This window comes from Trachemys scripta, chromosome 1 (genome assembly GCF_013100865.1).
Source record: "Trachemys scripta elegans isolate TJP31775 chromosome 1, CAS_Tse_1.0, whole genome shotgun sequence".
NCBI classification, from domain to species: Eukaryota; Metazoa; Chordata; order Testudines; family Emydidae; genus Trachemys; species Trachemys scripta.
The window spans coordinates 108,827,090-108,852,803 of record NC_048298.1 but is presented as its reverse complement, the minus strand read 5'-3'; the positions used below and the strand labels follow the sequence as shown (position 1 = coordinate 108,852,803).

Below are 25,714 nucleotides of genomic sequence, written 5' to 3'. Positions count from 1 at the left end.
CAGATTATAGGTGTGTTGTGGGCAGAGGGCACAAATGTGTGTAAAAATTTCAGACTGGACTCTGAGTTCTAAAGAGAAAACCCTAGAAGCACCATCACAAAAAGCTCACCAGAGTGCTGAAGCTTTTTATAAATTAGAAACACGAACACCAGAACCCCTCTGTTCCCCAAGCCTCAAGAACATCTCTTTAAACTGCCTGCCTGTTCAGAGTAACTAATCTTGAATCAGTTTATGGGACTCGGCCAAGACAAACACTCAAGGTCCATTTGGGAGTCATACTTCAGAGCAGCAGGTTAATACTCTGCACGGAGATGCAAGGAACACAGTGGATGTGTTCTTATCAGCAGTCCTAATCATCCCAAATCTCTCTATTAGCAAATCCTTTACTTCTCATTCTCTCTTTATGCCTGGAGTAGGTTAGATGCTGATGGGCTGTTTGCCTTACACTGATAAAACCTGAGAGATCTGTGCCTCTCCTCCAGAAAAAACATTGCACGCCTAAAGACATGGGCTTGAGACAGTATTGCTCCTACTAAGTGGTGTCAGCTGAAAGACTGCACTACCCCCACAGCTGGGCATAAATGACAGAGACTGCTCTGCCCCCACAGAGGCTAACTAAAGAGATAGCACTGCTACAGAAGGGCGAAGTACAGATTCGCTGCAAAAGCCAAGCATTCCCAGTGCCAGGGCTGTGTTTAGTTATGAAACCTCTTGTTTTTCTACCAACTTCAAATACTGTTTACAGAGCATGGAATAGTACTAAGAGGAGGACCCAGATCCTGGACTAAACGTAGTTCCCCATCCCAGAGAATAGCCTTTTGATTACCGAATCCTTACTCTAATGCAAGAAGTAGCTCCAGCACAGGATTATACAAGTAAATTCCCTATGCCAGGGTGAGTCTGTGCTCACAATTAGTGCTTATGGAACTGATTCCTCCTTGGGTTTTTTCCTTTCCATTATGCTATCAAGAGAGCTGAATAAGCAGGGCACATTGCCTCAAAAAAACAGGGGCCAAGAGATAAATAATGCTAGAGGTCTGCGGACATGGTGAAAAATACATACCAGAATCAGAAAGAGCCATATGTCTTTCATTATTACTCACAGAAATGCCAGCGAAAAACAGCTGTGATAGGAGTATCTGTAAACTCCCCTCAGCCAGCACTAATATCCCATTGCCTATGGTACTCATGCAGGGAGAGACTGGGAATGCATTAGCTCTATACTTCTACATGGCCACCACTTCTGTGCACTCCCTACAGTGACTCCTGCAGGGAGAAGCTGGGACCACAGTGATTATGAGCTCCCTGGTGGCCACAGCACCTATCTCATTCTCTTCAATTATTCTTTCGTGAAAAGGAATGAGCAGCTGTGTGCGCCACATAGTAACTGCTCCTTCAACAGTTCCTGCTGGGACCCCTCCTGGGAGATACTGCGATTAGCTATAACTACTGGGAGAGGCTGGGACCACTCCTTTCCAATTTCAACTATCCTTTAGGGAGTGGCTGTCAGAGGCGAAGATATCTGACAACGTCCCAACATCCAGCAGTAGTTACATTACCTATATGGTGCCTCTTGCTGGGGTCAGAAATACCAGCAGCTGTAGAAAGCGGAGTGCTCCCTAGAGCAAACGCCCTAGCTTTAGTTCTGTGACAGGCCTGCTGCTGCTTCTCTCACACTCATTTCTCCCACATTGTCCTCTCCTAAAAGCCTTTCCTGTTGTTGCTCAGCTGAGAGCATGATACCTTCAAGTCCCCATCTATGTCTCCTACTCCTCTGCAGTCAGTCATAAAGGAGTAACTGCTCTATCACTTTCAGAAACTCCTCAGCCTGAAAAGACTGGGCTTTAGGCATAACATCAAAACAGCTTAATCAAAGATTGGTTTGGGCTTTACTGCTCTGGAAATGGCAGCCAATTCCATCTACAACAGAGACCCCGTAAGTATTTAAGCTAGTCATTCATACTTGGGAAAACGTAATGCATTTAAAATCCCCTCTTTAGCTTCTGCTGGGGAACTTTGGATGTTTTCAGTGGGAGAGGAGGGTGACTGTATCTTAAAGTTCTTCATCTCTCAGATTGTTCAGATAACCCCTTAGGGATAACCACCCATTTGCAGGACATTTTTTATACCATTCATGGTAGTCGGTGCCCAGCCCCTGCCTAAGTGAGGGCTGCACCACCATCTTTCTCAGAGCTGGAAATCTGTGCCCAATTTACATAGATAAAATAGAGCAGCACGTTATAGTTGTACCACGTGGCCCATAGAGATAGTGACTACAGATCCCATCACGCAGTGGTCCACCTTGATCCAAGAGGCCTTCTAGAAGTAGGTGGCGTCCTTCTTTGGCAGGCAGTTTGAATCAAGATGGAGCAGTGCATGATGGCACTTCTACAGGCTTGCAGGTCACACCTTTGTGATAAAAAGGAGGGCAACTGGGAGTTACGTTGCAGAACACATCTGATGCTCTAAGATTTACAGAATCACTGCACTGGTATAGAATATAAATCAGCATTAATATGCTGCTTAAAGCAAGCTTTTCGCTGTATTAGCAATTTTCATAGGTTCATTCTCCCCACTGTGATTTTTTGGGGGCAAATGCCCTGTTTTACTGTTTTTTCCCCTTTGAAGATATTGGTTCATAGATTTCAAGGCCAGAAGGAACCACTGTGATCGTCCAGTTTGACGGCCTCTAAAATTAAATTAAGTTTTGGGGCTATTTTTGGTGTTCAGGCATTTTTAGTTTCTATCTTTAATATGGTGTATTCCTGTAGCTGGCTGTTCTTTCAGCATGAGTAAGGGGCAGAGTTATGGCTGATGCTGGGACCTTAACTGAGAATGTCCTGGCTTTCAAGACTCTTTATTAAAACCCAGTTGTTCTAGTCCATGTTAAAGAGTGTTAAAAAGATATGCCATATAGTCTCATCTTTAATTAGGTCACAGAGAAGTTTTTAGTTTAGAAATCTTCTCGGTTATTTTTAAACTCACGGTGATCAGAGCCCATAGCAAAGCTTGAAGAGTGTAACGAAGCAGAATCTAAGCAGAAGAATGCTACTAAATGCATGAGGTATGTTCCTACACATATAATATGCATATAAGGTTTTTACAAAGTGTTGGACTTTGAAGAATTTCTACGGTAACATATGTGGCAAAGTCACAAACATGTAATCCTAGTGCCTATTGGAAGTTACAAGCTCTGCTGGTACAGCTGGTGATGCTTGTAATTTTCACAAGCACTACATTTGAGACCTCACAAAAGTACCAAGATTTTGAACATAACCCATGAAACTTGTGACCTTCATGAGTGGTACCTATAAGAGAATGATGGGAGAAGGGAGAGAGATTCTGGGCTGGCTGAGGGCAGAGACTGTGACTTTCCTCGATCCTCTACATTTTAAAAGGCCTTATAGAAAAAGATGTGAGAGGGGATAGAGGTGCTGGGTTGGGAGAGAGAAGAACCAACTTAGAGATGATGCTGGAGAGAGATATTGGTTTGAGTGGAGAGTGAGCAGAAAGTTACTGCACTGCTGAGGGGAAGAAGGATGACAGGTTGGTGAAGGGTGGTGCTTTAACTTTCAATAGAATAGACAAGCTTGGTTGTTGGACATGGTGGAGACTGTCACCTTTGTTAATGCCATATTGAGACCTCATGAAATGTAGCTGAAGCTACGCTAAAAAGATGAAGGCCTCAGTTAATTTAAGAGCTGTGTTGGGTTAGCTGGAAGAGCTTGTAAATTACAACTTTCCTTCTGGTATAATTATGTTAGTGGAATGTGTAGCTCCTGTGAACATAATAATCTCTGGAGACAGGAACTGATGGGGTTTCCAACATTGACAATAAATGATTAAATTCAAAACTAACATTATCCAAACCAACCTTGTGCTGTAATCCTCACAAAGCACTAGTGTATAGGCCAATTTGCCAGCCATTTTGAACTATGAGCAGACTGATAACTGACCTGTGAGTAGATCAATTAGAATATTTTTTCCAAAACCCAAAGAAAAATTTCCAAGTACCATAACTCAAAATGAATCATGTTTGATTAACTTCACTTTTCTTTAAAATCACTTGTGGCCTGGGGACTAATCAGGAGATGTTTCAGGCTATAAAATTTGTTTTGGGAAAGTTAGGGAGAGTGTTAGACCAGCATTCAATATGGAAATCATGCTGTAGCCTTAACTGTAGAGTAACTACCATGTCTTCATAATAATGAAGGAACAGGATCTTCCTCTCCTAAAAGGCACTGCTCTTTTTAAATGTGTCTACTCTCTTCCTGAGAAAAGCTCTTCCAAACACAGGGTGAGACTCCAATCCAGAGAGTAACTGCCCAGTTCAGCTACTGGGTGGTGACTGTGGGGGTGGGGTAGGGTTATTACATATTTTCTCCTCACTCCCACCACACAGGAAGAGAAATTCCCAATCTACAACACCTACCTTGGGTTTGAAGGCGATTAGTTTCAGAATCATCTCGACGGTGAAGAGACCCGTGAAGAGCATGTTGAGGATATTCATGGCTTGTTTGAAGGGACAGCTCTGACCATAGTGCTGAAAAACAAGCGTCCCAGAAGCATTATGAAGAATGGGCTGTTTGAATATACAGGGTTGCATCCCCCACTTAAAGAGGACTGCTCATATTTTTTCAGGTTTATGACTCCCCTCTCCTTAAATTCATTCACAGCAATAACTTTCCTTCATGGTCGAGCAAGACTGGATGTGGATCTCTTTAGGATTAGTTCGTGATTGTAACACAGGAATTGTCATACTAGACTAACCCAGCAGTCCATATGGTCTAGTAGTCTGTTCCTGACAATTGCTAATATCAGAAGCTTCACAGGAACTTGACAGAAATGGCATAATAGGCCATTATGAAAGAACCTGCTCAAACAGGAAGGTTCCTCTTAACTCTGGTCCCAGTTCAACAAAACACGCATGTACTTAAATGCTTTGCTGACTAGGGATGGATTTAAGAATATGTTCATATGCTTTACTAAATTGGGGCTCCACAAGTTAATGGTTGGCTTATGCTATGAAGCATCAGGGTTTATATTCCTAATTTTTTAATTCCTATCTAATGTACTTATGGAGCCAATCATTTTTTAATCTTACTTACCTCTTTGTTCCAATGACACCTTCCACAAGTAAATGATATGTTGGCTAAAAAGAGTATTTCCTTTGATCAGTTTTAAATTTGTTGCATTTCAGTTTCATTAAATGTGCCCTTGTTCTTGTATTATGAGGAAGTGTAAATAGGAGCACCCCGTTTACCTTCTCAAGACCATTCATTATTGTGCATCCCTCTAGCATGTCCCCTCTCTATAGCAAGCAGTCTCAATCTCAACAATCTGTCCTCACATGGAAGTATTTCCACCCACCTAATAATTTCTGTCATCTGCCTCTGGATATCTTCTTTTTTGAGATGGGGGTTAGCAGAACTGAACACAGTATTCCAGTGGAGGATGCATTACTGATTTACGTAAGGGCATAATTACATTTGCAATATTATTTCCTATCCCACTTTTTCCTAACATCTTGTTTACTTTTTTGATTGCTGCTGCATACTTCACAGAGGTTTCATTAAACTGTCCACAACGATGCCAAGTCTTGCTCCTGAGTAATTACAGTTAATTCTGAATCCAACAATCTCCATGAGTAGTTCAAATTATTCTTTCCAATGTGCATTACCTTGCATTTGTCAACTATGAATTATATCTGAAATCATGTTGCCCATTCACTTAGCTTTATTAGGATCCTATGAAGTTACTCCCAATCTTCTCTAGTCTTCAATAACCCACATAATGTGTCTACTGCAAAATTTTCCATCTCACTGTTCATCCTCTTGACCAGATCATTATAGGTGGGGCTAGTAGCGCTGCCCATTGCTAAGGTTGCCTGTCACGTCCCATTATAAGACCGTTTTCAGTTGCTTATAAGACTGGGTTGAACTTTAACCATTTGGGCTGAAACTTTCCATGCTGGGCATCTGGCTCAGGCTGAATTATTTGGAATTTTTTTAGCCCAAAACAGTTCAGCTCGTTTGAGACCAAGGCTAGAGAAAAATATGCTGTTCTACCCATTTAAAAAAATTCTGGTGATCTTTTCTTTGAAAAGCTCTAGTATCTTTCCATGCTTTGGGGAAGGGACTTGCAATTTTTTTTGTGGGGGGGGGGGGAGGGGTGTGTCTGTGTTTGACTTTTATCAAAAATGTGCCTTTTGGTGTGTCTGTGAAAATCTGCCCAAATTTGGCCAAGTTATAAGCCTTTGAAAAATTGCAGTTTGCACATGCTCAGTAGAGACTTCTTTGACTTTTAGCAGCTAGAATGTCAAAGATTTCATCCTTAGTTAAGATGCTCCATCTCTTCGTCATCTAGTGCTGACCAGACTGTTCATGCACCATCCAAACAGAGCAACTAAGCATGCTCCAACTCAGGGCTGGGGAGGGCGGGGGAGTGAAGCTGGACTCTGGTTATGTCTACACAGCAAAGAAAAACCCATAGCTGTGGGGCTCTTCCATTGCTCTGGGACCCTCTCATCCCACAGACTTCTGGGCTTGGACTGGAGCCTGAGCTCTGGGACCCTCTCATCCCACAGTGTCCTAGACCCCAGGCTCCAACCCGAGCTTGGAAGTCTACACAGCAATCAGGGCTGGCTCCACGCACCGGCAAAGGAAGCAAGTGCTTGGGGTGGCCAATGGAAAGGGGCGGCATGTCTGGGTCTTTGGCAGCAATTCGGCGCTGGGTCCCTCAGTCCCTCTCGGAGCGAAGGACCCGCCGCTGAATTGCCGCCGAAGAATGAAGCGGCGCAGTTGAGCTGCCGCCCAAGTGCCGCCGATCGCGGCTTTATCTTTTTTTTTGTTTTGTTTTTCCGCTTCACTGCTTGGGGCGGCAAAAAAGCTGGAGCCGACCCTGACAGCAATACAACAGCCTCACAGCCCGAGCCCTGTGAGCCCGAGTTGGCTGGCATGGGCCAGCCACGGGAGTCTAGTTGCTGTGTAGACATAACCCCTGTGTGACTGCTGCTCCCAGCCCCTCTGGGTTGGGGTGGGGACTGTGCTGAGAGGAGGGAGTCTGTCTGTTCTGTGCACTCAGTGATCCCCCTGCTAGCACCCAGGCAGCATGGAGGAGGAAACTGTCTGATTCGAATGCACAGAGAAGCCAGATCAGAGAGGAGAAAAAGGAATAAATTGGGACAAGGATTCTGGTGAGCCTGGGACTGGAGGCGAGGAGAGAAACTGGGACTGGCTGGATAAAGAGAATGGGACTAGGAACAAGTATGGGTGGTGGGAACAGTGCAACAGGGAGAGACATCTAACAAGGAGCTGTGGTGCAGGGGAGGAACTTGGACTGGCTAGGCAAAAGGACTGGGATAAGGAGCTAGGCTCTAGGGAGAGGGAGACAGGGGAAGACAACTGGGGAGCGGGTGTGGAGACTGAGATTTCATGAGGCGACTGGGGAGGGAGACTAGCACTTGGAGCCTGGGAGCCTGTGGAAAAAAATCACATGTGATCATGTAATTAAAGACTGTATCATAATTAAGGCTGCGAGTTTGTCACGGATTCCATGATTTTCCGTGACCTCCGTGACTTCTGCAGCGGCCAGCAGCAGCAGTTTGGGTGTGTGGGAGGGGGCTCAGGGCTAGGGGCAGGGAAATGCGGGGGGCGCTTACTTGGGGTGAGGGGCTCACCAGCTCCCCCTGGCATGGTCCTGAAGCTCCTAGGCGGAGGAAAGGCCAGGGGGCTCTGTGCACTGCCCGCCCCCAAAGACCCCGCCCCACAGGCCCCACCCCTGCAGCTCCCATTGGCTGCAGTTCCTGGCCAATGGGAGTTACGCAGTCAGGGCTTGTGCAGGGAGCAGCGCATGGAGCCCCCTGGCCCCTCCTCAGAGCTGCAGGGTAACATGGAGCCAGGTAGGGAGCCCCTGCCAGCCCCCCCCCGCACCAGCGGGGTCCCAGGCCACCTCACCCAGCGCCCGCTGTGCCCCTGGACTGCCCCCCACCCCGAGCATGCCCATCCCCCTGCCCAAGTTTTAGCTAGGGGTATTTAGTAAAAGTCATAGACAGGTCACAGGCTGTGAATTTTTGTTTACTGCCTGTGACCTATCCATGACTTTTATTAAAAATACCCGTGACTAAAACAGCTTTAATCATAATGCATACGCACAGGGGGGGCCCAATTAAGGTTGAACAGACAACCTTAATTCTGCCACTTCCTAATACAGAGTGCTTGACTTTGCAACCTTAATAGTGTTCTTTTAATGTTGATTTTGTGTGTATGTAGTTGATAAATATATTAAGCAACGATCGTCCTTGTATGGAACCTGGGGGTATCAGATTGGTCTTGTCTACGCTGGAGGCAGCATGTGTAGCTACACACTACAGTGAACATTTTAGTAAGGCTTTTGTCACTGTCCCACATGACATTCTCATAGGCAAACTAGGGTCTAGATCAGGGGCCGGCAACCTTTCAGAAGTGGTGTGCCGAGTCTTCATTTATACACTCTAGTTTAAGGCTTCGCGTGCCAGTAATACATTTTAATGTTTTTTAGAAGGTCTCTCTATAAGTCTATATATTATATAACCAAACTACTGTTATATGTAAAGTAAACAAGGTTTTTAAAATGTTTCAGAAGCTTTATTTAAAATTAAATTAAAATGCAGATCTTATCAGTTGAGTGTGATCCTTGCCCTTGCTTTTCCTTGCTGAGTTTTCCAATGTCTGGCACGTATTTGGATACTTTAAGCTGCACACAGGCTTCTGAGCGATCAGTTGTTAACCGGCTGGCAGGAGGTCAGGTTCTGGAACCCCAGATTGGCAGCTGAGGTGAGTGGAGCTGGCGGCTGGTAGGGCTGAGCAAGGCCGGAGGCCTGGACCTTGTCTGGCAGGGGGCCTGTGCTGGAACTCCAACTGGAAGCAAGGTTAGTGGGACCAGCGGCGGGACCCTGGCTGGCAAGGGGACAGCAGCGGGAACCCCAGAGCAGCGGCGGGCTGAGTGTCTCAGCCCGCCCCCACTCTGGGGTTTCGGCCGCTGGCTCCTGCCAGTCGGGGTCTCAGCCTACTGCCAGCCTGGGGTTCCTTCACCCAGGCCGGCAGCAGGACCCTGGCTGGCAGGAGCCGGCAGTGGAAAGTCCAGAGCGGCGGCAGGCTAAGACACTCAGCCTGCCGCTGCGTGCCATCAAAAATCAGCTCACGTGCCACCTTTGGCACGCGTGCCGTAGGTTGCCGACCCCTGGTCTAGATGAAATTGCTATAGGGTGGGTGCAAAACTGGTTGAAAAATAGTACTCAAAGAGTAGTTATCAATAGTTTGCTGTGAAATTGGGAGGGTGTATCTAGTGGGGTTCCACAGGGGTCAGTCCTGGGTCCGCTACTAGTCAATATTTTCATTAATAACTTGGATAATGGAGTGGAGAGTATGTTTATAAAGTCTGCAGATGACACCAAGATGGAAAGGGTTGCAAGGGCTTTGGAGGATGGGATTAGAATTCAAAATGACCTTGAGAATTTGGAGACTTGATCTGAAATCAACAAGATGAAATTCAATAAAGACAAGGGCAAAGTACTTCACTTAGGAAGGAAAAAGCAAATGCACAACTATAAAATGGGGAATAACTGGGTAGGCCGTAATATTTCTGAAAACAATATGGGGGTTATAGTGGATTATAAATTGAACGAGAATCAACAATATGATGCAGTTGCAGAAAAGGTTAATATCATTCTGGGATGTATTAACGGGAGTCAATACACATAGGTAAGACATGGGAGGTAATTATCCCATTCTACTTGACACTGGTGAGGCCTCACCTGAGTACTGTGTCCACTTCTGGGCACCACACTTTAGAAAAGATGTGGACAAACTGGAGAGAGCAACAAAAATGATAGAAGGCTTAGAAAATCTGACCTAGGAGGAAAGGTGAAAAAACTGGGCATGTTTAGTCTTGAGAAAAGAAGACTGAGGGAGGTCCTGATAACAATCTTCAAATTGTTAAGGGCTGTTATAAAAAGGACTGTGATCAGTTGTTCTCTGTGTCCACTGAAAGTAGGACAAGTAGTAATGGGCTTAATCTGCAGCAAGGGAGATTTAGGTTAGATATGAGGAAAAACTTTCTCACTGTAAGGGTAGTTAAATTCTGGATTAGGCTTCCAAGCAGGATTGTGGAATCTCCATCATTGGAGATTTTGAAGAACAGGTTGGACACACATCTATTAGGGGGATGGTCTAGATTTACTTGGTCCTGCCTCAGTGCAGGGGGCTGGACTTGATGACCTTTCAAGGTCCCTTCCAGCCCTGCAGTTCTATGATTCTATGAAAACTAGTCTGCATCCACACTATGGTGTGTAGCTACACGTAGCAATGAAAGGCTACAAGTAGTTGTGCGTAGGCAGCAGGGAAAGGCTCTGCCAACAATGCTAAAAATAGGAACATAGATGTGGGAGGCACTACTTGGGGGTGTCGAGAGCTGGGTAGGGTATATATCCTAAGGTTCTGGCATGTCTTTACTCGACTCACCTAAGCAGTGCCTCACTGTCTACACTGCTATTTCTACCCAAGCTAGGGAGGTGTGTAATATATGTACTCTATACACAACTGTAAGTGTAGACATAGCCACTGGCAATTGACCATTTATTCCTGATCTTTGTTTTCTGTCTCTTAGTTAGTTTCTGATCCATGACAGTACTATACCTCTCACTATATCACTAATTAGTTTCCTTGTCTGGTATTGCTTCCAGAAGCTTTGCTTTTGAACACAGCAAGTCTCCAGGAAGGAAAGGAAGTAGTCCTAATAGGCTGCAGTTCTGCTACAACACTTCATCCTGTGAGACAAATTCTGCCCTTAATTGTATGTGCCTGACTCTCATTGCCATAAATACACATCCAAGGATAGAATTTGAACCCCCTGGCTGAGTTTTCAAATGCAACCTCTGCAAATATAAGGACCTAATTACCTGACCTGCATGAGCAAATGCAATTTTGCACACAATGTGGAGTTGACACACTGGGCAATAACTTTGTTGTGAAATAGCATAGGTGCAAAACCTAAAACTGCACCCATGATGTAGAAGACTGGGATGAAGCCCCTTTGAATATGTGGCCATCAATGTGGTATTTGGTGTGTTCTCATGGTGAACTCAAACGTCCTAGTCTTCATTCAGCAATGCAAGAACAGACCACAGACTAAAGATGATGCTAGTGATTTTTTCCCTTCCATTCCCACCCCCCTCTTTCTTTTCTTCCCCAGATATTTGTCCTCTCTTTCCAATTGGGAAAAGGGTGAGATGCAAAGTTCAGATCTGGGTGTTGGCCCACCCTCGAGTTATAGGGGTATTTATATCTGCGGTGTTGGTTCAGGCCCACCTCTACTTTTCAGAGGATTCTGTCTGTGGCTTGTGAGTTCATTTGTTCTTTGGATTACCATTTAATTGGACTGTGACTTCGCTATTTTTTTTAAATTGAGGATAAACAGAATTAAGTTATTGGTGCCCTCTTGGAAAGAAGAGGAGAGCCAGATTCATGGTTTCAGTGGTGTTTCACCAGGAATGAATTTGGCCCAATGTCTTTAACAAACAAGAGAGTCAGGTCTTTTCCTTCTCACCCCAGGGGAGTTATAGGCTGGGGAGCAACTTAAAGCCTTGCCAGACTCCCACATCCTCCCAGCTGAAGGGCTGCCCACCCCCACACCTATGGTGCTTTCTGATCTCTGACTTACCTGCATAGCCAGGCAGATGGTGTTCAGCAGGATGAGAACAAACATCAGGTACTCAAAATAGGTGGAGTTCACCACATACCACACTTTGTATTGGTACTGGTTCTTAGGGATGTACCTCCGCAGGGGGCGGGCCTTCAGGGCATACTCAACACATTGGCGCTATTAAAGAGAAAGGAGAGATTAAAAAAATAAGGTAGGTGGGTTGCCTCATGTATAAAAAATTAATATATTTCCATGACAATTGTTTTTGGTATGTAATTTCTTTTAGATCACAATCTAAATAAATACATTCTACTTACTGGAACCTCCATCTGTACTTATAGACTCATAGACTCATAGACTTTAAGGTCAGAAGGGACCATTATGATCATCTGGTCTGACCCCCTGCATGCTGCAGGCCACAAAACCCTTCCCTGGACTCTGCTGTTGAAGTCCCCAATCCTGTGTTTTAGTGACTTCAATCGGCAGAGACCCTCCTGCTAGTGATCCCTGCCCCATGCTGCGGAGGAAGGCGAAAAACCTCCAGAGGCTCAGCCAATCTACCCTGGAGGAAAATTCCTTCCCGACCCCAAATATGGCGATCAGTAAGACCCCGAGCATGTAGGCAAGAGTCTCTAGCCTGACCCCTGTTGGCCATTATACTATTTACGTACCATTGCTTGGTTTTCCTTGGCTACTATGTTTTACCATTAAACCATTCCCTCCATAAACTTATCTAACTTAATCTTAAAACCAGACAGGTCCGTCGCCCCCACCGTTTCCCTCGGAAGGCCGTTCCAATATTTCACCCTCTAACGGTCAGAAACCTTCGTCTAATTTCAAGCCTGAACTTCTCCACGGCCAGTTTATATCCATTCGTTCTCGTGTCCACATTAGTACTGAGCTGGAATAATTCCTCTCCCTCCCTTGTATTTATCCCTCTGATATATTTAAAGATAGCAATCATATCCCCCCTCAGCCTTCGCTTTGTCAGACTAAACAACCCAAGCTCCTCTAGTCTCTTTTCATAGGACAGGTTTTCCATTCCTCTGATCATCCTAGTCGTCCTTCTCTGCACCCGTTCCAGTTTGAGTTCATCTTTTTTAAACATGGGAGACCAGAACTGCACACAGTACTCCAAATGAGGTCTCACCAGCGCCTTATACAATGGAAGCAGGACCTCCTTATCCCTACTAGATATACCTCGCCTAATGCATCCCAAGACCGCATTGGCTTTTTTCACCGCCACGTCACATTGTCGACTCATAGTCATCCTGCGGTCTACAAGGACCCCTAGGTCCTTCTCCTCTTCCGTTACTTCTAATCAATGCGTCCCCATCTTGTAACTAAAATTGTTATTAGTCATCCCCAAGTGCATCACCTTACACTTTTCACTATTAAATTTCATCCTATTTCTGATACTCCAATTCACAAGCTCATTCAAGTCTCCCTGCAGAATATCCCTATCCTCCTCCGAATCTGCAATGCCTCCCACTTTCGTATCATCCGCAAACTTTATCAGCCCACTCCTGCAATCGGTTCCGAGGTCAGTTATAAATAGATTAAATAAAATGGGTCCCAAAACCGAACCTTGAGGCACTCCACTAGTAACCTCCCTCCAACCCGACAGTTCACCCTTTAATACGACCCGCTGCATTCTCCCCATTAACCAATTCCTTATCCACCTCTGGATTTTCATATCAATCCCCATGTTTTCCAGTTTAACCAATAATTCCTCATGGGTACAGTATCAAACTTCCTGTGGGCCAAATTCTGCCCTCAATTACACTCATGCAACCTCAATGAAGTCAGTGTGGTTGCACGGGTGTTACAGCAGAATTTGGCTCTATCTATGGGCCTTTAAGAAGAAATTATTTTACCTGGTTCTTGAATGATGACAAATAGAGACAGCATAGTGCTTTATCCGTTTGATAGCCCTCTGTGTTCCACTCTGGCTATTTTAGCCCTTGTGCATTTCCTTTGGCTAGTATTTCATGCCTTTGGTTGCACTATGCAGCCATAAGTTACCTGGTTCTTGTCCAGCTCACAGTTCTTGTATTCCTGCTCTCCTTGTTCCTGAAACGTGACAATGACGAAACCAACGAAGATGTTCATCATGAAGAAAGCAATGATGATGATATAGATAATGAAGAAAATGGAGATCTCCACCCTGTGGTTATAGATGGGTCCCACATCCTCCATGTGAGAATCTATGGATTTGTACAGCAGCCTAAAGGTGAAGAGAAACCCAATGCAGACACTTAGAAAATTTCCAACATAATTGTCTCTCAACACCCCACTGGGCTATGTAAGTAAGATGGTGGGAGTCTAAGTTTTAGCTATGTTCTTCTAATTTTATTAATATTGAAAAAGGATTTAGTTTTATACAGGGACAAGACACACACTAAACCTCCTGATCTGACTCCCAAACTTTTGTGAAAGTTCAGATCTAGATCTTAATTTATCTGTTCAACTCTGCTGTGGGTTCAGGGCTATCTGTAGTTTAATCTTTTAAAAGATTAAAATAGAAGATGTGCCCCTTCATTTAACATAGTGCAGATAAAGAAGGAACAGTCCAATTTGTTGGGAACTTGGTCCTAGTTTGATGCTGTTCACAGGCGTTCTGAAAGGAAGCATGATCTTGGCACTTTAAACTATTTGACGTCATGCTGGCACCAACGAAAGAAAGCTCTTGAGCCTGGCTAGGACAGGGTAGGGCCATGAGACAGCTCATGCCTGAGTCACCCTGATGGAATGGTACTGAGAGAGATGCCAGGCCCCCCTGGCACACACAGGACGGCACTGTGAGACATCTCGTGTCTCACCAGCATGGACAGGCCTGTGCTGTCGCATTTCACACCAGCCTGGCACTGGTGGGGTGGACCCGTGAGAAAACTCACCATTCTCTGTAACTATTGATAATGTGCCTCACGTGCAGTTCACAGCACAGATAAAGTATGGCATGGCAGGGAGCTGTTATACACATAGTATTCTACAATACCAAGCATTTAGTACTGGGCATCTAGCTGGAACAGTCAAAATGGGAACAATTGCTTTCACTTGGTTGAAAGAATAATAATGTTAATATTAATCAGTAGTAGTCAAAATATTAATATTGCTTCTACTACTCATCAGTATTTGCTGAGAGCTGAAAGGGGCAATTGGCCTGACATCAAGGGGTTTACAATCTTCATATACAGAAATACTAATGCTGCTACGACTTCTCCTCTACACATTTCTATCGCCTTCCTTTAAAGCTATCAAAACACTTTACAAACACTAATTAAGCCTCATAACTCTGCTGAGTGGATGATAAGGGATATTATCGGAATCACTTCACCCACCTCTGAAACGCAGCCACCTCTGGGCTGGGGTGTGGCAGCTGTTAAGCAACACTGCATGAAAATTTAGACGAGGGAAGATTAATGGTTAGATTTTGATTTTCCCTTAGAAATGAATGGGGAAGTTGCACTGCTCCCCATCACCAAGCCTTTTGTCCCCCAGATCAGCTGTGCACTCACTCTGGCCAGCCCTCAAAGGTTGAAACAGTAAAGAGTGCCATCATGGCAGTCAAGACGTTGTCAAAGTTGAACTTGCTGTTCTCCCAATTGCGGGACTGGATGATTGGCTGGGTGACTTCTCCATCTTTGTACGAAATATAATGCCCCCTGTTGTTGGACGGCAGAAGGAAAACAAGAGAGATTTTCAGTTCTCAACTTAGACCCAGTTAGAGCGGAGCTGAGAAATGCAGCTGCCTGGGAAAGGCCGGACTCACCTGCATTCTGCTTCTGTTTGCTTGGAGCTATCGCTGCAGCTATACAGTTTGCCCTAGGGGAGAATGAGAGAAGAGGAGTGAAGTCTCCCTTCATTATGGTTGATCAGTGTAGCAAGGAGATTGCACTTTCTCTTTGCTTAACTGACTATGTGCCTCCATGAAGAGCTGAGTAACAACTGGTGTCAGGAGGGTGGGGTATAAAAGGAGAAACCAAAGGGAGAGGACAGAAGGAACGTTCAGTGTTCATCTGGAGTCCCTTCAGTTGTACAAGACATGGACGTGGACATTCCCCGAGAAAAGCCCCACTGCTATTGATGTTATGCCACAAAATTCTGGGAGAGGGTGGCAAAGTGCTGCTCCTGGTTCTCATGACCTGAGGTTTAATGAGTCACCTTTGCGACATGCCTGGTCTCATGTCTTCGGAACTTGGCTAATGGGAGCCTGGGGGATTACTGCTTAACCCAGGACTCCTATCTGACGGTACTGAGGATGGTTTCTGCTCCACGCAAAGCTCCATTTCCCCTTTCCCCTACACTTCACCACGTTACGTTTCTCCCCCCGGCCACCACAGAAGATGATTCAGTGGGATGGATGAATGAATGGACCCAATGGTTTTACCTTGAACAACTGAACTCCAATGCAGGCAAACATGAACTGCAGCAAAGTGGTGACAATCACAATGTTTCCGATGGTTCTGATGGCTACAAATACACACTGGACCACGTGCTGCAAAGGAAAGATGGGGCAAGAGTAACTGGAGGAACCATCCTGAGCTGCTGTCGCTATTGGAGAAGCACAAGGCTTCAGCAAAAATATAAGAATCCCAGGTTACAAGCTCCATAAAGTGGTGTCTCAGGAAAGGAAGAAAAGACTCCCTGGACTGTGAGCTGTAGTCTTGTGAGCAGGCAGAAAAGTGTAGAAAAGACCAGAACTTGGCTCAGAGAGCAGCAGGATCCTCATCTATATGAATACCCTTCCTGGTCAGGTGAAGGGACCTGGCTGATAGAGAGGAGGCAAGAAGCGCAGCCCACCTATCTGCAAACCAACCCAAAGCTAGTGCATTAGGCCCTCCAACCTTGTCAGTAACCCTTTAAACACTACTCAAGTGGTGTTAAAAGGCTGATACTTCTTGACTGAAGTAACCTGGATTTCTAGTCTTGAGAACCACTTGTGGGGATCAGGATTTCTCTAACCTTTAGTCCCTTGGCTCTGTTGATGGCCCTCAGCGGTCTGAGCACTCGCAGGACACGTAAGATCTTCACTACGTTGATTGCACTGGACCTGGAAGAGAGTAGCAGTACATCAGCTTTTACAGCGACAATAGGAAGTGACCTACCTGAGGGACAGTTCACCCACTCTTTCCCATTTGTAAATACTGTAAGAAATCCAAGGCCGCCCAACACTTCAGAGTCATCCCTTTGCTGAATGCCATGCCACTGAAAGCATCAAGGTGGCAACAGGGGTAGAACTCGGTACTTTCTGCTTCAAAGGCATAGGCTACTACAATTTTGGCTAAAGGAGAATCTCCATTAGCTGTTGGCAGTATAGGGTTTATGACACAGATTAACATAGTGTGATTTAGTATACTAGAGGGCAGTCATGCACGCGCGCACACACACACACACAAGCAAGTTCCTTACAAATCATTTCATTCAAACACAGTCCTTGTTGTGAATAAATATATAATTCAGAGACATCAAGAATGGTAGATACTCTCCTCAGAATACATCTAGTTTTGTAAAATGTAATTTTAGCCATGTTTCAGAACTTTCTGTGAAAGGAAGGAGCTTTTAGGAAGCACTTCAGAAAGCCCTGAGATAGGATGGGAAGCTGCCCTACTGAAATGTCCAGGTGAGCCCTGCCTCTTGATCAGAGTCCCAGGGTACATCCCTCTAGCGTTAGCCATCTCCATTGTATTCACAAAACGATCAGAACACAGGGAGGGCTCTCTCGAACAGGACAAGCTGCCAAATACACGACAGATGTGCAATGGCAAACGGTGCCACGATGCAATCATCGCAAGACATTTTAAGATAAGGGCACAAAGAAGCACAGCGCTGACGTGTTAAAAGAAGAAAGGAGCACATCAGTTAATTCTTGGTGTCTCATGAATTTAAAGGTTCCTCATCCAACCTTGGGCTCGACTTGGCAAGGTGCTGAGCATTTGGGTTCTGATCCAGCACAACACTTAAGCATGTACTGAACTTTTAGCAGATGAATAGTCCTCTTGAATTCAGTGGGGCTACTCACATGCTTAACTTTAAGCATCTGGATGAATGCTTTGCTACATCTAGGGCAGAGAGCTCAGTCAGCACCATGCAGGAGTGAGCCCCGATGAAGAATCCCTCCTGCAGTTGTAAGGTGTCAGGCCCCCGCCTACAGCTTTTGGGAACATTCTCCTTTTGCTAGCATATGAAGAGCCTGAACAAGTTCTTCAAGGGCTGGGGATAATGGCCAAAATGAGCATTGAACAGTTGTTAAGCAGCTGATAGAAAACCCACTGAAGTCAAAGGGAATGTTTCTGCTGACTTCAATGGGCTTTGGATCAGGCCCTAAGGAAGCTGTTATTCGCATAATAGGAACAAGGTAAAGTTGCTTTGGGATCAGCTGGGTTCTTGTTAGGTAGGAATTACCCTGGCTTTATCCTCAGATCTTCCGTGTGAGGCAGACAGTTCTAACAGAACCAAGTGGTTCCATACGCTTGGTAAGGTTTATGGAAGGAGGGCTTGGGTAATAACAACAACAACAATTTTGTAATTTTATTGCAGCTTTCTCCCTAGGCTCTCAAAGTGCCTTGCAAGCATTCCTTAAGGAAAAACACCTCTGTGAAGTAGATCTATATTACCCCATTTTACAGAAGAGGTAACTGAATCACAGGGAGGTATAAAGACTCTCCTGAAGTAACACTGTGAGAGCCCGAGAGTTTCATGACTCCCAGTTCCTTATCTTAACTGCTGGACTACACTCTTCTCTTTCATTTGCTATCTCCGATATCTCCCGCTTCAGGTCATTACCGACAGACAGCATGACCCAATTCGTATTGAGCCTTGCTAGTATGAGCCACTTCCTGAACGAGTCTGCAAAACAATTCTGAGGCTTTAAGAAGACTGTTGTTGTTCAGGGGAGTGTAAAAAATAAATAAAAACTTGTACAGAAAAGCCAACACAATCCATCTAGTACCTCCCCTCCCCCACCCCCTCCCGCCCTCCCAACAGACCAGTGGATTATCTCAGTCAAGAATGGCTCACTCACTGGATCCCAAAGGAGATGAGAGACACACTGACCACCAGCAAGTCTAGGATGTTGAAGTAGTTCCTGCAGAAGGAGCCCTTGTGGAGGAAAGCTCCATATGCAGTCATCTGCGGGGAGGCACATGGAAACACAAGCAAACTTTGCCATTAGCAGCTATTCAGGGACCATCTCTCAGACCAAGTCCAACTTGTTATGCTCGAGGTGTATATATTAAGAAAGGGCAATATTTTTAATGCAGCAATCATTTTACCTCAAAACCCCAGTGGACAGGATGGGTCCCAGTGGAAAGAAAATGAAGTGGGAGAGAGGGTAAAATAACTATCATGAGAATATATGAGGAAAAGTTTCAAGCCAGTGTCCAGCCATCTGGGGAGAGGGTGCTCATTTGGGGCCAATAGTAATTCTTCCTTGGAATTAGAGTATACAGAGAACATAAAGTTCACTTAGAAATAGCAAAGCAACACAGTGAATATTTGCAAAAACAACTCTTTGCAACCAAATGCCTTCCCCTTTATCTTTAATGGCAAGGCACTTATGACTAAGATGCCTGCATTTTATAAAGGTTCCAGGACTAGGCTGAATAAAAATATTACATAAAAAGGGACTGTTTCTTGGGATATTTTCCTGGGCAATACCATCTGGAGTGGACAGCTGAGACCTCCTCCCTCTGAGCGAGAACAACAACTGAATCACTTGGGGATTTTATGATTTAGGCCAGGGCTGAAACGGTAGGCAGAATTCCCTTTTGATTTGGTTCACTCCCTAGATTCAGAAACTCAATCCTGTGTCCTCTCTACTTGCTTTCCCTCAAGTTCAGCCCCAGTTTGGTCCCTGTAATTTTGTTCAAGAAATGAAGCAGGTATATTTCCCCGCTCTTCCCTCTGTTCCTTTCTCACAAATCCTAAGGAAAGATACCATGGGACAATGTGACTAAAGCTTCTGTACTAGGAAGAACAGTCAGCAGGAGCACCTTCCACTCTTGGAACATTAAAATTCCACTTCCTATATGAGGGATTCCCTGCCCCAGAAGGTGTATTTTATTGAATAACAACGAGATTCTGTAAAAAAAATGTTCCCTTTCTGTGGGGCAGGTGGAATTTTCCATCTTTGGAACTGTATTTATTGACTGTAAATACAGATGGGTCTGAACAAAACTCCAGGCCTAAAAACCTCTGAACTTTGGGAAGTCCAGAAGTTTTTAGACCTGGAGTTTAGGTTCAGACCTCTCTCTTTTTACATTGTCAATAAATACAGTTCTGGAGCCTTAGAATTCCCTCTGTCCCACAGAAAGGGAGCATCTTTTTGGGAAAGTTCAGATCCTGATTTGAATTTTATGGGCAAGACCCATCTCAAAACACAACTAGATGAGACTAGCATTGCAGTTTCTAAAAATGATTAGCTTTAACCAGGCTGCTCAAAGCAAGAGAAAAACAATCAGAGGCTAAGTCCAGTTGGATTGTGAAGGATACACAACCTTATATGGGTCCTCTGGTTCCTGCTATTAGTCCAGATAGTGTACTTCCTAGCAGTTTCCAGCCCTGGCTACCCATGGCAATTCCAGTCAAAGGAGTGCTGAAGACAGCATGATATAGCGCATGACTTTATTCACCAAACATCCACGACATTAGGAACTGCCTACCAATCAATCAGTCAGACAGGACTCAGAAGGGAAGGAAGTATAAACTCTGGCCTCAATTTAGAATTTATACTTATGAACACATTTGACTGGGGAAAGGGAGGGTTCTTGCCATGACAAAGGTGGTAAAGATGCCCTTTACTGCTTGTATTTTGTATGGCAATCTTGAAAGAAAGAAGACACCATTGAAATCAGGATGGGAAGCTCTGCTGGGTTTCAGTACTGTAGGAACAGTGGTTCTTTACTGCCTGTTGGAAGATTTCACTATATTCAGGGAAGCTACTTAAAGAGTGTATAATCCAGTGTCTGCTTTCCACCTGTGGCACTGACCAAAGCAACTGCAATACCATTTTAAATGATTTAAAGAATTATAGTCTTTGCTTATGCAGCACTTTATATGTTCAAAACATTGTACAGACAATTAATTAATGGTTATCACAACACTGTGAGGAAGGGAAGTGTTATCAGCCCCAAATTACAAATTCTCCACTGTCTTGAGATTTGTGCTGGTCCAGTCAAGGCAACTCTTTACACCTACTTGGTACTCATGTAAAAGACTGCACAAGATGCAAGACAGTGGAGAAACAGGCCCTGAGAGATTAAGTGACTTGTCTTGAGGTCAAGCTACGGGACACTAGCAGAGACAGGATTAGAACTCAGGATTTCCTGACTCCTAACCCTGTGCTCAGTCCCTGCTCTTCTATCAGTTACACCTGGAAAAAGCCCAGGGTTGAAATTCTGGTTCCACTGAATTTAACAAGAGTTTGGTCATTGACATCAATGGGACCAGGATTGAATCCCAGATATAGTTACTACAAGGTTCACTCCTCCAGGGGAAAGCAGATCACTCTGCTAGTGGATTTGTTAGATGAAAGGTTGGGACCTGATCCCACTCCCACTGAAGTCAATGAGAGCTTTGCCATTCATATCAGTGGGAGCAGGACTGGGCCATTGGTGGTATACTACCATAAAGTCAAATGGCTTGAAGGTGCCCTTGTACAGAGAGCTAAAGCTTGTACTAAACTTATATTTAATGTTGCTGCTGAGCTGTTTTCCTTTTTAACGTGGTTTTTTTTTTTTGGTGGGTGTTAGATTTAATGGGCACACACACGTATGCAGCAGCACAACAAAAAGGGTGAGCCTCTCGGGACAGCCCTGTAGTTTTGGTGCTTTGAAGCCAAACAGACAAGCCCAGTTCCTAACATTCAGGGAGAATCCTGCCCTTCCAGTGTTCATTTGGATATTGTATTAGCTGTCGGAATGATGAGATCTCAGCAGCTCCAAGGAGAATGCTGCCATCCACTAGCGCTTAAAACCAGTTCATTGAGTAAAAAGCAAGATGCCAACTGAACCCTGCATCTAGAGAGCCAGGACATTGCTTGATTACTGTTATTTAAAATATTAGTTTTTGGGAAAATGAGAGTTAAGACAGAGGCAACAGATTTTTATTTTCTTCATTGCCAAACTATTCTCCTGTTCCATTTCCTTGTGGCCAGGGTGTTCCCCTGAAAATCAGAAGGGGGTATTTTAGCCAGGCAGTTTCACTCTCTGGATCAGAGATTTTCAGCGACCAGTACCGTCCCAGTTATGGGCCTTCATTCTTTAGTGACTGGTATTCTAGGCTCCTCCTCCAGACCTTAACAATGAGCTTCTGTGCTGGGCCCCTGTGGCAATCTGCTATTTGTCTCCCATTAAGCCACAAGGGACTTCTGGCTGCTCCAAACTCCAATCTCATGACAGTGTAAAACTCAGAGCTTCACTTTGGGTTTTGACACGCCAAACTGTGTGAGGGGGGAAGGGCATTGGTTCACACAGTGCCGTTCTGCAGTGTGAGTTCCACATGTGAGAGGCTTGCATGCTCATGGTTCTTAGTATGGTACATATGTACTGTTGTCCTGAAACGATTGGCAACTGTTGGGGTAAATTTCTGGCCTGTTTGCCCTTTTCTTGTCCCTGTCTAATATTTCCTGAAAGAAACATCACTTCATATTGACGCCCCAATGCAGCATCATGCTGACACTGGTCCTAAATAGCAAATGTCATTTGAATATCAACATTGGACAAAAGATCTGTTTAGAAGCGTAGACAACTACCAATAAGCTAAAAAACAAAAGAAAATCCTGTCTGTGGAGATAACAATGGGATTTAAAGTGATACAAAGACAGAGAGAGAGAGAGAGAGAAGTGTATTGCTCAGATTGGTTACCTTAAGAATAATTTCTAATGTAAAGATACTAGTGAAGACATAGTCTGCATTGCCTAGGATCTGAAAAATAAGCACAATCGGGTTAGTGGTACTGAGCGTGACCCAATACAAACAGGCGTGTGTGTTAGCAACAGATAGTGGCAGAGAAGTAGTAGGCTTATAAGTGACAGATAATAATGGTAGAGAAGATGGGGACTTTACCTTCAGAGCAATTTCAATGGTGAAAATGACAGTAAAAACTATATCAAAATAAAAGAGAATCTGTAAAACAAAAGGGAATAGGGGTGGAGGGGTAGATCAGTGAGTGATCACTGGAATGAGAAATCACCATTCAAAATCAAAATGCACAAGTCTTTTAATAGGAGGGCAGGAAGGAATAGATGGGAAATGGTTTGGTAAGAACATCCTGTTGAATACAATGAAGTTCTTGGTACAGGATACAGGCAGCATATTAATGAAATCTTTGCTGAGAGTTACAATCCCATGTGGCTTCGGAGGCAAAATAATATTTTTTTAATTTAATTAAATTTTATAAAGAATTCAAGGGTTTCCCAAAGACATTTCCAAATGGAGAATACAAGGATATCTGGTCTCTCAGTGGAAAACATGCGATTTCTTTTTATTAACTTCCATTCAAGTTTTTCTGTGTCCTTTACAGTGGAGGGAAAAAAAGGCTTCAAATTGCTGTTCAGGGGTAGCTATTGCTCTTTTTTTCTCTGTGCTGACTTGTCATGAATTGGGGGAATAACAAATATATAAATTTGCAAATTAAACATAATCATAGCTTTTTGTCGAGAGTGACACAAGAGAGAACGGCAGGTCCCGAGGTGTAAAGTGACATCCAAAGCAGGTAACAGGGTTATCTTACTATGGATCAACCTGGGTCCCATTAAAGCTATAGGAGTTTTGCCATTGACTTCAATGGGACCAGAATTTGACCCTATATATTTGAGATGAAGGAGAATATCCATGTCACAGTCAAATCTCCTGCAGTCCCCCAAACCTTTTCTTTCAACTGCATTATTAGCAGTGCAGATTGTGAATGTCTTCTCTTTGGCTTACTGTCTTGCTAGTTTGATTAAACTTTACATTTAATAGTCTGCCATGGGAAGTGGTAGAAGCCTCATCACTTGGCAAATGTAAAGCCGGACTGGACAAAGAAATAGTAAACATATTATCTTTCAGTGGCAGGGAGATGGACTGCCTGAGGGGGAAAAGGAATCTTAACAGGGATCTGCTGCCTCTTAGGTGAGTGCTCTAACTATTGGGCTCTGGGATATTCTGATGTGGGGCTTCTCAGTCTCTCCTGTTGAACTCTGGGTAACTAATGAATCACTGGAGCAGGGGGACTGGATCCTGGGTCTCCCATGTGAGTGCTCTAACCGCTGGGCTATCAGGTCACTCTTGTGCTTGTATGCTCTCTGTCTGTCTCAAAGAGTCATATGAGGGAGGTCCTAGTCCTCCCCTGCCTCCTGGCTGTTTTGTAGGAATTTATCAGAGGGGGATGCCTATTGGATTGGGCCCTGCACATGACGTAGGCAGCCGAATGCCTGTCCTACCATTTGTGAATTGCTTTAGGGCTTAGGTGGGAGAAAGGCGCCCAGATGCCTAGAGGGAGGCAGCAGTGCACATACTCAGAAGCAGAAATTTGGGTGCGTAGAGAAGTTTTAATGCAAAAACTTAGGTGCCGAGTGAGTTTAGGCCCCTCCATGGTTCAGCAGGAGTTTTGTGCACTGCAGTGGTCCCAAAATTGGGAATTAGGCACCAAATTTCTTTTGTGCATTGAGGGCACAACCCCTTGGGAACACAGGGAGAACACAGCCACTGCTCCACCCTAGGATAGCAAGTATGGTCCATTCCACTGGCCAGTGCAGAGACAGGTTTCAGAGTAGCAGCCGTGTTAGTCTGTATCCGCAAAAAGAAGAACAGGAGTACTTGTGGCACCTTAGAGACTAACAAATTTATTAGAGCATAAGCTTTCGTGGACTACAGCCCACTTCTTCGGAGGGTCTCCCCACTCTCCTTTGCCCACTTTGGAGAGTTGCCAACAGCGGCCATAGCCCTGTAGAGTCCTGGTGCACAGGATAGTGTATGGACCAGACTGTGTTGTCCCTGTGTGGATGCAGAAAGGGAGTTAGGCTGCTTGTAATGTCACCCTGTGCAGGGCAGGGTACAATCTTACTGTCATACTGTAAAGGCAGGTCACTTTTGCAACCCTAACATCTTGCCAGTGTCCCCTTAATGATGCATTTTAAACACTTGTACCTGCAAAAATTAAGCAGAGATTTTTCATGTAACATTACTGGGTTCAAATATGCAAGACAAGATTTTGCCCCAAACCTCCAGCTCTTCATCCAGTAGTAACTGTTGGATCCCCTTTAGCTACAGCTTCCTACTAGAGCTTCTGTGGAAATACTGGTATGATAATTGCAGAGCCGACATGCATTTAGGCCTCCATAGTAAGTACATTCAGCAATGCACCAGTGGGTAATCAATCACATAGGTCAGATTATATTGTTCAGTGCTCCCCTTAAAGGTGCAATGCAAAACTATGATAAAAGCTGAGATAAACCCAGGAACATGTACTATGCCTCCACTAACCAGACTTTGTGTTGTGTGTGTGTGTGTTTCTGAGGGACAGTTGAACATTCATCATTAAGTAAAGCTTTAACAAGCTTTACAAAACATTTAGCTACTGTCAAAGTCTTCCAAGCTCTTTCAGAACTAGACTGGAAAGGCTCCAAAAAGTTGTCTCACACACAACTGCTGACTTTTCTGGGTTCTGTGCCAACCCAGAATAACCGAAGCAAACTCAGGAGAGCAGTGAACATCTACGAGGGCTAATAAGAGCTTTTAGAAAGGTAGATTAGAATGCATTTCTGGGCTGAATGACCCCCACAGCCTGGTCAGTAGAGGCATTTAACACTTATCGGGGGTTATCTCCAGTTTCATTATAGCTTTACAGTCTGCACTCACATACCAATGGCCCATTCTAATCTCAGTAGTCCTGGGTTTCCAACGATGTGATTGCACTGACCTGAAGAGAGTTACTTCTGATTTATGCCAGTATAAGGAAGGTAAGAATTAGGCCCTGAGTTTCTCAAGTGAAAGGCAGGAACATGGCAAGAGAGCTGAAGTTCTAAAAGGGCTTGAAAAATGAAGGATTATTT

The 25,714-nt window shown here is 44.5% G+C and overlaps 1 protein-coding gene across 17 annotated transcripts in view; it reads right to left on the bottom strand.

Annotated features, from left to right (window-relative positions):
* CACNA1C (calcium voltage-gated channel subunit alpha1 C) overlaps positions 1-25,714 on the bottom strand; it is a 724,164-nt gene that overhangs the window by 96,399 nt on the left and 602,051 nt on the right. For 15 of the 17 annotated variants that reach the window (XM_034781034.1, XM_034780951.1, XM_034780978.1 and 12 more), the window contains 9 exons: positions 22,746-22,805; positions 18,704-18,810; positions 16,645-16,732; positions 16,070-16,177; positions 15,452-15,504; positions 15,198-15,344; positions 13,705-13,906; positions 11,698-11,856; positions 4,433-4,543 (listed from right to left, as the gene is read on the bottom strand). In XM_034781034.1, coding sequence (XP_034636925.1) covers positions 4,433-4,543; positions 11,698-11,856; positions 13,705-13,906; positions 15,198-15,344; positions 15,452-15,504; positions 16,070-16,177; positions 16,645-16,732; positions 18,704-18,810; positions 22,746-22,805 — 1,035 coding nt within the window. Of the gene's footprint in view, positions 1-4,432; positions 4,544-11,697; positions 11,857-13,704; positions 13,907-15,197; positions 15,345-15,451; positions 15,505-16,069; positions 16,178-16,644; positions 16,733-18,703; positions 18,811-22,544; positions 22,605-22,745; positions 22,806-25,714 lie in introns of all 17 variants that reach the window. The other 2 variants (XM_034781044.1, XM_034781082.1) reach the window with 1 other exon arrangement.